The 13785-nt window shown below is 38.3% G+C and overlaps 1 protein-coding gene across 1 annotated transcript; it reads left to right on the forward strand.

The window, feature by feature from the left end:
* Positions 1–2070: 2070 nt before the first annotated feature.
* On the forward strand, positions 2071–2924 carry LOC101284717 (talin-2-like). Its single transcript, XM_033412257.2, has one exon. The coding sequence runs from the start codon at positions 2071–2073 to the stop codon at positions 2500–2502; it is 432 nt and encodes a 143-aa protein (XP_033268148.1). The 3' UTR covers positions 2503–2924.
* The last annotated feature ends 10861 nt before the right edge of the window (positions 2925–13785 follow it).

Below are 13785 nucleotides of genomic sequence, written 5' to 3' on the forward strand. Positions count from 1 at the left end.
ATAGAAAAACATACGTTCAACTCTGGGTGTTCATAGTTTTTTTTAAATGTCTAATATAGTTCTGTATACTTCTTAGTGAGTTTATCCAAGGTATTTTATTATTATTATTTGTAGTTATTGCTGTTGAAAGCAGTATATATTCTCTCTTCTTTCTAAATATACAGGCTATTGATTTCTTCATATTAAAGTTGTATTCCATTATTTTACTGAATTATCTTGCTGTCAGTAATTTTTACACTTGATTTTCAAGGGTTTTCAGGTATTTAATCAATACATAGTGACATCTTTATCACCTTTTCAATTTTATACATCATATTTCATTCTCTATGTGCAATTGCTAATACATCTAGGACAGTATTAAATAATGGTAGTGAGTGTGGCCTTTCTTCTCATTTTTCTGTTTTTAGTGAGAATGATTGTATTAACTTTTCCGTGAAACATAACACTGAGTTTGGATGTTTATAGATTTTTTTTTTCCTATTCCTACTTTATAGATTGCTTTAAAATAAAGAATGGCTTTGAATTTATCAAATGTCTTTTCAACATCTATGGAATTAGTCATATGTATATATGCATGTGTATAACTATATATGCACACATATATGTTTATATTCATACAAATTTATTTAATTTTTTTCTCAAAGGAGTTATCTTGAATGTGCATGGACGCTTTATCCCTGTGTAGATACATTCCTATTTATTTTTTATTACAGATTTTCTCCTAGTGTTTCTGTTACTTCTTTATATCTACCTGTCCTACCTCTTTTGACCTCCATGTGCTATATTTTCACCTTATGTTTAAATTTTTGTCTCATGGTACTTATGTATTTTACTAAGGGCAAAAAGCTGAGGTCTTCTATGATTTATTTCCTAAAATAAATCATACTTGGTTGTTTATTTGTGTTAAATACAGTATATTCTTTCTTTATCTTTTGAGTGCTAACTTCTTTCCTTATGTTTTAGAATTTTAAAAAATATTTAATGTTACTGTCTGTTGTTTTTGTTTGTTTTTTCAATTAAACTTTGCAAAAGAATCTCTTATTCAGGGCTTTTATTTGCATCCAAATGGAGTAGGACAATTGCCCTTGTATCTTAGGATCTTAGATCTTAAGCTGGTTTGTTTTTGTTTTTAATTGCTGATACAGTTGACCTGAGAAGAAGTGGATTTGATTTTGTGGGAAATACCATTAGGTGAATTAACTGCTTAATTTGGCAGAAGATTCTGTATCGAAGATGTAGTAGAGTTCAAAATTTCACCCTCTTGTCCTCAAAGATATTACAGAACAGGGGAGAGGCAGAGCTGTGAGAAGGAGGCCGCCGGGGCGCGCGAGGAGGCGGGGAAACCTGCTCGGCCCGCGCCCGGCCGCTCCCCCGCGGGCTGTAGGTGGAGCCTCGGAGGTAGCCGCTTCCGCCGCCGCAGCCGCTGCCGCCTCCTCCGCCTCCTCCGCCCTGGGGCCTCCTCCCAGGCCCGGAGGCTGCTGGCGCGGGACGCCCGGAGCTGACGGCCGGCGCGCGGGGCCCGCAGCTCGTTGATGGCTGAAGGCCGGCGGCGGGAGGACGAGGACGAAGAGCTGCACGAGCGCCGGGAGCTCGGGGGCCCGCGCCGCGCCCGGGGCCGTGCGCTGTAGGGCCACTTGGCCGCAGATTCTTCAGAAACCAACCCCAGAACTCAAGCACCAGCTGGCTGCTTTCTCCAAGCGCGTGGCCGGTGCCGTGACCGAGCTCATCCAGGCAGCGGAGGCCATGAAAGGAACAGAGTGGGTGGATCCAGAAGACCCAACCGTCATTGCAGAAACAGAATTACTGGGGGCTGCAGCATCCATTGAGGCTGCTGCTAAGAAGTTAGAGCAGCTGAAGCCAAGAGCAAAACCAAAACAAGCGGATGAGACCCTGGATTTTGAAGAACAGATCTTGGAAGCTGCTAAATCCATTGCTGCTGCCACAAGTGCCCTGGTCAAATCGGCCTCGGCAGCCCAGAGGGAGCTGGTGGCCCAAGGAAAGGTGGGCTCCATCCCCGCCAACGCCGCAGATGACGGACAATGGTCATAGGGCCTGATTTCTGCCGCCCGGATGGTGGCAGCTGCGACCAGCAGTCTCTGCGAGGCGGCTAATGCCTCTGTGCAGGGGCACGCCAGTGAGGAGAAGCTCATCTCATCCGCCAAGCAGGTTGCCGCGTCCACGGCTCAGCTGCTTGTGGCCTGCAAGGTGAAGGCTGATCAGGATTCGGAGGCCATGAGGCGGCTACAGGCAGCAGGAAATGCTGTGAAAAGAGCCTCAGACAATCTTGTGCGTGCAGCCCAGAAGGCAGCATTTGGCAAAGCCGATGACGATGATGTTGTAGTGAAAACAAAGTTTGTAGGGGGCATTGCTCAGATCATCGCCGCCCAGGAGGAAATGCTGAAGAAAGAGCGAGAACTGGAAGAAGCAAGGAAAAAACTAGCCCAGATCCGCCAACAGCAGTATAAATTCCTACCCACCGAGCTGAGGGAGGACGAAGGCTAAGGCCAGAACCAAGAGGGCGCACCCAAGGGGCCGGCCGCGCGAGAACTGGATGGACAGCGGTCCTGAGGGGCCGGGCACCGCCCTGGAACTGCCCCCCCTCCCCCTGGGGTGAGCCGGGAGCCCTGAGCTCTCCTGCGCGCTCCCCTGTCCTGTCGGGCACCAGCTGCATGATGGTGATGTCACGCGGTACAGTGTGTTCCACCCACAGCTCCTCTGCCATCTCCCCCAACCCCGCCTCACTGTATCTCAGGAGAGAGGGGCGCGGGTTCACGGACTGGTACCAAAAAGGAGGAGTCAGTATTACATCGTCCTCAGACACTCGCGCTTCTGTTGGTCCTTCTCTGGGCCTGCTGTGAAATCTGAATAGGAAAGAAAAAAAAAAAGGAAAACCAAACAGCTCGGGGGAAATCCTTGATGCCATAGCTACTCAAAGATACTCTTCTCCCTCTCAGGAGAAGATGGACGTTGGAGTTGGACACGGTTAATAAAGGCCAGAAACATAAACCAGTGTGGACTCCAGGAGGGCAACTCGGGTCCTCCTGCCATGTCTCAAGCACTGGCTCGCCCAGAGGGTGAAGAATTCCTGCCCCTGTTTGCACGCTCTCTTGCCTCAGTGTGTAAGCTCCTTGTACAATGTAGACCCAACTTGTATTCTGTGACCCAGAAAATCGAATGATTTTTTTTTTTTCCTCCATAATCCAAAGGGGCAGAGGTATGGGGGACTGGCAGGGCTCAGTGAGCAGGGGCTGTAATAAAATCTGTGGGCTCCTTAAAAAAAAAAAAAAAAAAAAAAGATATTACAGAACAGAGTTTCTTGCTAGGTTTGTTTAGTTCCTTGCAATGATTCAGATTGCTGCCTTTTTTATAATCCTTTGGTCACTTTAATCAGATTATCAGTGGCTGAGACAATCCCCGTGCCCAAATTACAAGTCTCAGAAAAATCTATGTAGAATCTTAGTGCTAGAATACACTAAGTGATTAATAAATAGTAGTTGTTATTATTTGTATTAATTTATTTTACCAAAGTTCTTATTTTATACTTGATTATATTCCAATCCCAACTGAGTTATTGTTTTAAATTTTATTTATGATTACAGAAGTCATAAGATCTTTTTGTTGTTATTCCAGCTCTAAGGTTTTGTTTGTTTGTTTACTTTTACTCAAAATTACCTTTCCTTAGCATCCTGGGTTTTGTCTTCGTTGGATTCTGGTTCTGTTAACCATATTCATTCATCCATTGTTTATACTTTGTTTTTTTCCATTGATCATGGTGCTATCCAGCTGCTAGGATAAAGTGACCTCACTTTCATCAGTGAATCCTCCATTCAATTTCTCTCCCCCTTCTCCGTATTCTCAGACTTCAGAAGTCCTCTTCACCTTTGCATAATACCAACAACTTGCATCATGTCTTTAACCTGATACAAATCATTTCATCCTTTCTGATGATTTTCTCCAAGTCATATATAAACAGCACAGTGTGTATTGACGAGAATCCACTTTTGTTCCTGTGGGATCTTTGGTGCCTTCAGAGGGTTTAGAGCTAGAAAACATCATAGAGCCCAGCACCGCACCATCATTTTGCAAATATCAGGCCTGAAACAGTAAGTGAGTAATTCAGTTATATGAAATGACTTATGTAAAGATTCCCAGGTTTGAATAATTTTTGGAAGTTTCTGATGTATTTTAAACCCTCAAAGTCCAGTTTTCCTATTATCATCTAAATCTCCATCCACAAGCCTGGGAAAGCTTCCCAGGTCACAAGAACTTTGAAGCTGGTGTTTCTTTACCAGCTTAAATAGTTTTGTTTTTTTCTTAAGAGTAGTTGATGTTTCACTTGGTGAGGAATTGGGATTAATGTTGTAGCTTCAAAGACTCCACGTTTGAGTCACACAAAGGCTCCATTTCTCCATTGTGCTGAGTAGAGTGTGTCTAGTACCCACTCACACTCCACAAAAAGAACTGACAGAAATGTCTTTCATATAAAAGTAAGTGCTAATGATGCATAAAACAGCTTACACCACTGGAGTTTAAGATAATATTAAACATACAAAGTCTGTTAAAGTTACCCCAAGAATTGTGTGCTTGCAAGAATTATACATATAGATATATACATATATTTTCCATAGGAATTTCACACACATGCACGCACATGTGTAGGACAAAAGAAATAAATCTAGTCAACAATGAAAATGGCTCATTATTGCTTATGTTTCTCTTTGTACTTGTGTGTTTTTAAATAAATCACACTTCATTTTTTCTGTACTTTTTCACCCCTTTCCCAATACTGATTTAATCTTTATTTCATTAATGTCACAATTTTAACTGGATGGATAATCTCATAATAAATACTTTCAAAGTAAATGTTTTGGCACAAAAATGATTGATATGCAGCAATCACTTTAAAATTATTTTCAGTTATCACATGACTCCTAACACTTCACCTACAATTAATTGGGCTCTTAAAATGATTCTCAAAAAGATATGATTTTAAAGAAGTATTTTTTAAAACATCCCACTCAGACATTTGCATAGTGAGCACCTCTAAAGCAATTTATAAATGTTTCAATCTTTTCTAATATCATTATAGATGATGACAAGTGCAAATTTTCCTCCTTGTTCTTTGGGAAGTACCCGTCAGACATGGATTTGAGTGACATCTCTTTTAAGGAAGAACAAAGGAAACCGGCAGCTCAAATAATCATAGAATCCTGACTCCTTACTGTCACAATGATTGCCTAAGCTTTAAAAAAGAAAGGGGCCATTAATGGTACAATGTAAATAATTGGGTAGGCTCTGAGATGATTAGTTAGCAAGGTGGCAGAATTATCTTGTCAAAGATAAAGTGTTTTAAAATATCTGAAAAGGAACTCTAAAATATCCATCCTATTAATGAAAGCCGTGACATCCAGCATGACTATGCCCAGAATAATAATTAAATATAGGATTCCGTATTTTTCAACAAAAATGCTCATAAAGAAAATATTGAAGTTATTCTCTATGTCTCTTAATCTTCAGTTCACTATAAAATACTATTCTAGCACTTGAGCTGTATCAAACATGAAATACCACATCTTTAGATCATACTAACTCCTGCAAAAACAAGTCCTATTTAATTTTTTATGAGTCACATCCATCATCATTATTGTCATTGGTATAATAGACTAGTTGTTGATCACTTATTCTCTGCTAGTCATTGCTCTAAAACTTTTGCATTTTTAAGTCTCAGTTATTTCTCACATCAACCATATGAAATGATTACTATTCTTATGCTCAATTTATGGATGTGAAAATTACGGTTTGAGAATATAAGTTACTTGGTCAAAGTCACTTAGCAAGTATGGGGCAGAAATAGGATTTGAATACAAGTCAATCTTCATTACCTTACAAAATAGTCTCAATGATAACTTTTTGTTTGTTTGTTTGTTTGTTTTGCGGTACGCGGGCCTCTCACTGTTGTGGCCTCTCCCATTGGGGAGCACAGGCTCCGGACGCGCAGGCTCAGCGGCCATGGCTCACGGGCCCAGCCGCTCCGCGGCATGTGGGATCTTCCCGGACCAGGGCACGAACCTGTGTCCCCTGCATCGGCAGGCAGACTCTCAACCGCTGCGCCACCAGGGAAGCCCCGGGTTATTTCTTTTAATTACTCCAATTTTGTAGCAAATTATTTTTAAATATCCTGATGATGATAATTGGTACCTTGTAAAGAATGATTTAAAATCTTATAATAGCCACAGTTGTCTCCTTCAATTTCATGTCTCACAACTCCTCACAAATGCCCAACCATTGGTCCAGACTAAACACCTCTGTAATGTCTCTAACAAACATTATGCTGCCTTTGACTTTAATGATTTCAGTTTTTGTTCTTACAGGAAATGAGGTCACTCTGCTCTTCTCTCAACTCTCTATATTTAAGATAGCCCTCAAGACTAAGCTTAAATACTTGTTTTTACATAAGTCTTCCAGCTTCTACTGGAAAAATTTTTATAGCGCTGATATTCTCGATCCCCCATCTTTATATTTTGTGCATTGTCTTTTTCTTCTCTGGTTTCATAGTTCATAAAATTGAGCTTTTAGGGATTTATACATCATCTTCCATTTTTACAGACAAAATTATACTAAGAAACTGCCTAAAGATCTACTAATGACTGCTTTGTGCATTTTTTCATTCATTCAGTTTTCAAGTAATCGTGTCCCTAGTATGTGCAAAAGGACTTGTCAGGTACTGGAGATCAGAAGTGAACATGGTCCATGTTCTTCAGGAGTTCAGAGTCTAATGGGGAAGCCAAATATTGAAACAAATTTTGGGATATTTATATGATATAGAGGTACCACAATGGGGGAAAATAGCAACTCATCCATTGCGGCTGTACATGGCAGTTGAGGTGGTGACATTCAGTGAACACTTTATAGAAAGGAGGAATGTTTATAGGTTTGTGAGGGATGGAGTGTCTAATAGACTAATAAATTATATATTTCTAGAGAGAAGTAGCATATATTAAAGAGCAGAAAAGACATATCAGGAAGCTTCAGGTGCTGTGGTATGGTTGAATCATTTAGTTAGGAATAGGGAAAGCACAAGATGAGACTAATAAGGTAGAAGAGGGCCTTGATGACTTGCAGTGGGGTTTGAGGTTTATCTTGAAATTGAAGGGACATTCTTGAAGGATTTAATCAGTAAGGTACCAGGATCACATTTGTATATTCAAACTATTACCCTTGTGGAATGGTGGAAAATGGTTGGAGGATAGAAGAAATAAAAGGCAGGGCATAAAGTTAAGGATCTGTTTCAGTAGTCCAACTAAGGAGGGCCTTATGATTGGTAGTGGGAAGAGAGAGAAGGATAAAAGTATTTTTTCAGGTAAAATAGACAAGATTTTGTCACCGATTGTATACAGCAAGTAAGGGAAGAGAGGAAACAAAAGATGGTACAGTGTTCCCCATTATCTGCGAGGGATATGTTCTAGTAATGAAGAGGAAATTGAGACAGTGTGCCAAAACACCTTCACATGTTTCAAAGAGCTCGTGTAATGTAAGAAATAGAATTCATTTGCATTCACCAGTGGGCATTACTGTGGGAGTCCTAACTTCTGTGGGTTGAGGGTTGAATGTGTGGTATAAAATCAGAGGGAGCCTATGTGGACTTGAGAAGGAGAGTGGGAGAGGGAGTAAAAAGACGTTTTATAGGGCTTCCCTGGTGGTGCAGTGGTTGAGTCCGTCTGCCGATGCAGGGGACACGGGTTCGTGCCCCGATCCGGGAGGATCCCACATGCCGCGGAGCGGCTGGGCCCGTGAGCCATGGCCGCTGGGCCAGTGCGTCTGGAGCCTGTGCTCCGCAACGGGAGAGGCCACAGCAGTGAGAGGCCCGCGTACCACACAAAAATAAAAAACAACAACAAAAAAACGGTTTATAGATTGTGCATATAAGACTGTAGTTATGGGAATCAGTATTCTCATATTGGTTCCTTATCACGTTTCTCTTTCTACTTCTATTATAGTATCCTCAGTGGAATAATATGGCACTCCTCTTCTTCTCCCTCTCTTTTACCTCCCTCCCTCTTTCTCTTTCTTCTCCTCCTTCCCTGCTTCCCTCCCTGCCTTCCTTCCTCCCTTCCTTTGCCTTAGAGTTTTTACCACTGAACATAACACTCTGGTTAATAAATACTTATAAATATGTTTTAATCTCATAACATTCTGGTTAATAAATACTCATAGATTTGTATTCTGTGGTATCTGAAAACACTGGATCATATTTACAACTGAATATGTACATTTTTTGTCCTTAATTTCATTTCTTCATATTTTACATTCAACTTTTATAACTTGGTATTCAAACTTTATAACTTCAAAACACTAATAATATATTCACTTGCCATTCGAAGAGACTGAATTTCTAAAACTCATAGACTGATTTTCTGCTACAAAAAGTGTGCTGAGCTGTAGAAAATTTGTTCAGCATAGTTGTTTGGATTTCTACTTATTTTAAATTTATGGGAATTGGCAGCCCTCTTTCTTTATCCAGAGGCAATGCTTCAAGCACTTTTCCTATTTTCATCTTATGTACAGGAAAATATAAATGAATTCATCTTAAAAGTATTTGAAATTCCTTGTGCCACATTTTGATTCTGGTTTTAGGATCTTCTTTGTTATTTGTACAGGTGCTAATTATCCAAATATCACATCTTGTTAGGTGTTTTAAGAGTATTATTTGTGTTTCTTCTTAATAAATCACATAAAATTGAGACTAACTCTGGCAATAAAGTAACTGCCTGTATTGCGTTCTATCCATTATTTTAAAATTAAGAATAGAGTTTTAAGTTTTGTTCAACAAAAAGTAAAAGTGAGAATATTAGGCTTTGGATTTGGAGAGAGGGGAAAAAGACTTGGTTTCTATGAGAGTTCCACCAAAACTAGATATATGACCTACATTTTAGTTTTCTATTACTATCTACCAAAGTGTTTCAAAATTTAATGTTTAAAGCATCCACCATTTTCTTTGTTAACATTCAGGTAAAACTTGGGTCACTGTTTTTCTGTTCCATGTGTCATCAGTTCTCAAGTGGTTATAGTGAGATGGAAGCTGAGCCTGAATATCCAATATGGCTTCACCCACCTGGTGCCTTGGCAAGGATGGTTTGGAGGCTGAGCCTGTCTCTTACTTTCCATATGGCTCTTTCCACGTAGCCTGCCTGGGCTTCTTTACCTAGGAAGGTACCAGGAGCAAGTCTTCTGAGTAGCAGAGGCAAAACTGCAGGTCTTTTTAGGCCCAGACTCACAAGTTGAATAGCATCATTTTGGCTGCTTTCTATTAGTCAAAACAAGACACAAGGTCAGTCTAGGTCCAAAGGGAGAGGAACTCCATCCCTTGATGGAGGACTAGCAAGATCACATTGCAAATGAGCATATGGGGTAGGAAATATTGTTGTGACCATTGTTAGAAACCCAGTCTATCAATACTGCAGCCTGGTTTAGTTCTCTCCATTTTATCAGGACTAGGCTTTCTTCGTTTTGTAAAATGAGGTGGTTAATTCATTTGTGCAATATATAATTATTAGATAGTTATAATAAACTGTTGAACAAAACAGCTATAACTTTAGTCCTATGAAGCTTAGCTTTGAATTGGATTAGGTAAATTTTAAGATTCCCTGTCTTAGAATATTCAATGGTATTGAAGCAAAGGTACAGCCGGAGTTTCTTACAGGGGAACATGATTTGTGTCAAGGAATATTTTATTTTTTGTTGTAGTTTTCTTTAGATTTTTAAAAAGCAACCTGATTGGCACAGATACTGTTATACTTCATTATTTTAAAATTATTTGTCTCCATATACACCAAATAAAAAGAAAAATCTCCATCTCTGAACAGTTAAATAAAACCTCAATGAAGAAAATATGATGCAATGGCTGGAGTTCTATGAACTAGCTACTGACAGAATCAAGGACAATTACTTTTCATCAGACTATCCTTTCATTTGCTAGGCAGATATGAGAGAATAAATGATACAGAGAATAAAATACTAAAATTATTCTTTTTTACACTAACTGGTAGTAACTAAAACACAAAACAAAGTAGCTTAGCTTTTTATTAAAATCAAAGTCTTAGGGACAAAATTGTGTTGTCCAACCTGTCAGCATCACCATTTAGAACAAAATAAAATAAGCCAATCTTGTATCACACCTTTCCCGAACCAGTGTATTTAGCCTTTTCAAAATCTATGGTTGTAGTTTCAAAAGCAGAGTCAATTACACAGACAAAGGAAACTGATGAATTAACTAATTTGTATTCTCCCTGTTTTGATGAAATTCCATAAACATGCTGTTAGTTCCATTCCTCTGAGCTTTGAATAATTTACTGTTTGTGACAATAAAAGCACGACAGGGAATACTTTAACATATGACATATTCAAACAGTGAAATACGACAGTTTATAATCTGTGAAACAGAAAGAAGATTGATCTTTGAAAAACATTTGCATGTAAAGTAACTGCTTCAACACCACAATTCTAAAAGCTCCTATGAGCTGAAATCCAGTGCTATCACTTAACACGTTGTATAAATGATAAGCAGGGTGTATCTCTTCCTGTTTACATATAAAAATAACTTTACCTTCTGGGACTATTTTTGTAGGCATTATTTGAATTCATAGTGTAAAGATGAGAATTGTGGAAATAGTAACCAAAATAAAATTGTAAATGCTCAGCTTGAGGGAATGAAGTGTTAATTATTTTCTGAAAAATAATACACAAAAACACATAAGTATAAAAATGCACTTAGCCTTCTTCCACTGTACTCGTTCAGACCTTTTCCACTTGAAGGATAGGGCAGAGCAGAGACCTTTGAATTTTTGTTTAGGGAAGTTACAGGGACCATGTTTTCTTTATCATTTTGTTCAGATTTTAATTTAATTTTGATATTATTTAGTAAAATTGACTCCTTAAATATGCAGTTCTATGAATTTAACATATAAATAGATTCACATAACTACCACTATAATTAGGGACAGAACAGTTACATCATTCCAGGGAGATTTCTTGTGCTACCTCTTTGCCGTCACTCCCTCCTCCCACTCTTCATCTCTGACAGTCACTAATCTGCATTTCATCATTATAGTTTTATCTTTTTAAGAGTGTTATAGGAACATAATCATACCAAGTGTAACCTTTTGAGACTGGCATATTTTATTAAGTTAGCATAATGCATTTATTTGGTGTTAATCCAAATTGTTGCATTTATCAGTAATTTTTTTTTTTGATGTTGGGGGTAGGAGTTTATTAATTTATTTTCTGTTGTGTTGGGTCTTTGTTTCTGTGCGAGGGCTTTGTCTAGTTGTGGCAAGCAGGGGCCACTCTTCATCGCGGTGCGTGGGCCTCTCACTATCGCAGCCTCTCTTGTTGCAGAGCACAGGCTCCAGACGCGCAGGCTCAGTAGTTGTGGCCCACGGGCCTAGTTACTCCGTGCGGCATGTGGGATCCTCCCAGACCAGGGCTCGAACCCGTGTCCCCTGCATTATCAGGCAGATTCTCAACCACTGCGCCACCAGGGAAGCCCAGATAATTCTTTTTTTCTCTCTCTTTTTTTTTTTTTTTTGCGGTACATTGACCTCTCACTGTTGCGGCCTCTCCCGTTGCGGAGCGCAGGCTCAGCGGCCATGGCTCACGGGCCCAGCCGCTCCGCGGCATGTGGGATCTTCCCGGACCGGGGCACGAACCCGTGTCCCCTGCATGCCTAATGCCAAGACATAAAGATTTTCTTTTATGTTTTCTTCTAAAACTTCAGAATTTTACGTGTTACATTTGTGCTAGTTTTTGCATATGGTTTATGTATGATTTTTGTATTTGAAGTGTAAATTAAGGTTCATTTTTACATACAAATGTCCAATTGTTCCTCCGCCTTTCATTGAATTGTTTCTTTATTGAATTTTTTTTAAATAAATAACTCTTTTTTAAATTAATTTATCTATTTTGGACTGCATTGGGTCTTCTTTGCTGCCCACGGGCTTCTCATTGTGGTGGCTTCTCTTGTTGCGGAGCACGGGCTCTGTGTGTGCAGGCTTCAGTAGTTGTGGCTTGCAGGCTTTAGAGCACAGGCTTAGTAGTTGTGGCGCATGGGATTAGTTGCTCCATGACATGCGGGATCTTCCCAGACCAGGGCTCGAACCTGTGTCCCCTGCATTGGCAGGCGTCTTAACCATTGCACCACCAGGGAAGCCCTATTGAATTGTTTCTATAACCTTTTTAAAACTTACATGCTCATCTATATGTGGGTTTATGTCTAGACCCTCTGTATTCTTCCATTGATTTGTCTTCTCTCTTACCAATACCACACTGTCTTGATTACTGTGACTTCATAAGTTTTAAAATTGGGTGGTACAATTTCTCCAACTTTATGTTATTTTTAAAAATTGTTTTTTGGTGTTCTTAAGTTTAAAAAATATTTTTGATTAAAAATAGCATAAAATATGCATTAAAAACAATTCATTAGAAAAAAATTCTACTTGGAATACACTGTGTGAAGCTTTTATAAATTGAAATGTAAAGAGGTTTGGACTTTTGGCTACTTAATTTTTGATTAAGTATTTCCATCCATTAATAAGAGATTGCTTAAGTAAACTATGCCACATCCAACTAATGGAGCACTATGCAGCTGTAAAAAAGAATGAGGAGAAAGTCTAGTTCTCAATGATCCTAGGGTGCATTGTACATGAAAAAATATAGGTACAAAGATTATATGGAGTATACTAAAATTTGTGTAAAAAAGGGGAAAAAATGTATATCATTATCTGCTTATATTCACAAAAAGTAATAATGAAGCAATGGAAAAATAAACCAGAAACTAATGAATTAGTTACTTACAGGAGAAAGTGGGATAGGGAAAAGAAACAGGAAAAACAATGCTTCTGTGAGTATAAGTTCTTACATAGTTTTGACCTTATATAAATAATTTATAAAACAGAAAGATAACTACAAATAACAAAGATGGAGAAATTAAAACTGAGCTTGAATACAAGCAAAGACAAATGTATATCAAATTTTTAGCATAACTGCACAGAAGAAAAATTAATCAAAATAACTCTACTTGCTCAAGGTGATATTTTGAAAATAACAAACATACAAACAAAAACTGTAGGAAATCTTAAACTTCACCAAATCATTTTTGAGTTTTGATTATCAAAAAATTGATATGTCACAATCTTTAAAATCTCATAAATGTGTTAGTCATTATTTTAAGAATTTTATTATTTTTAAAGTTACTTTATATTTGGATACATATACACACATCCATATATGTTTAATATAGAAATCATCCAATGCATAATATTTTACAATCATTTTATTTTCCATTTGGTAAATTTGTTTATGAAAGAGAGAGTCTTACATGGAAATGTCATATTAGGGCTTTCTTGAAAAACTGGTTTTTCTTTCATAATTTTTTCTTTAAAATTTTATCAGTCTTATCTAATGTAATGTGAAGGATTTCTTTAACACAGGATTTTACTTTATTGATGATCTTTCTTTTTTTTAACAACCCCTGCCATCTTAAATTGAAATCATATAAGCAATTGCATAACTTAACAAATGATCGAGAAAGTTCAACAAAGAAACAAAAATTCCCCACATTCCAAACATTATCTAAACCTGGACTGATATATTTGATAGCTGTGTACTCATTTTTTAATAAAACTATGTGTCCATTTTTCTTTCCAAAGATGTTAATGGGTGGACCTATCCAAAATTTATACCTTGTATGTGATACTACATATCTATGTATTTTTCTTGATATTAAATCTT

The sequence above is a fragment of the Orcinus orca genome, chromosome 5 (genome assembly GCF_937001465.1).
Source record: "Orcinus orca chromosome 5, mOrcOrc1.1, whole genome shotgun sequence".
Lineage (NCBI taxonomy): Eukaryota > Metazoa > Chordata > Mammalia > Artiodactyla > Delphinidae > Orcinus > Orcinus orca.

Excerpts from the sequence above, each read along its gene's own strand:
- LOC101284717 (XM_033412257.2), top strand. The coding sequence starts at position 2,071 with ATGGTGGCAGCTGCGACCAGCAGTCTCTGCGAGGCGGCTAATGCCTCT.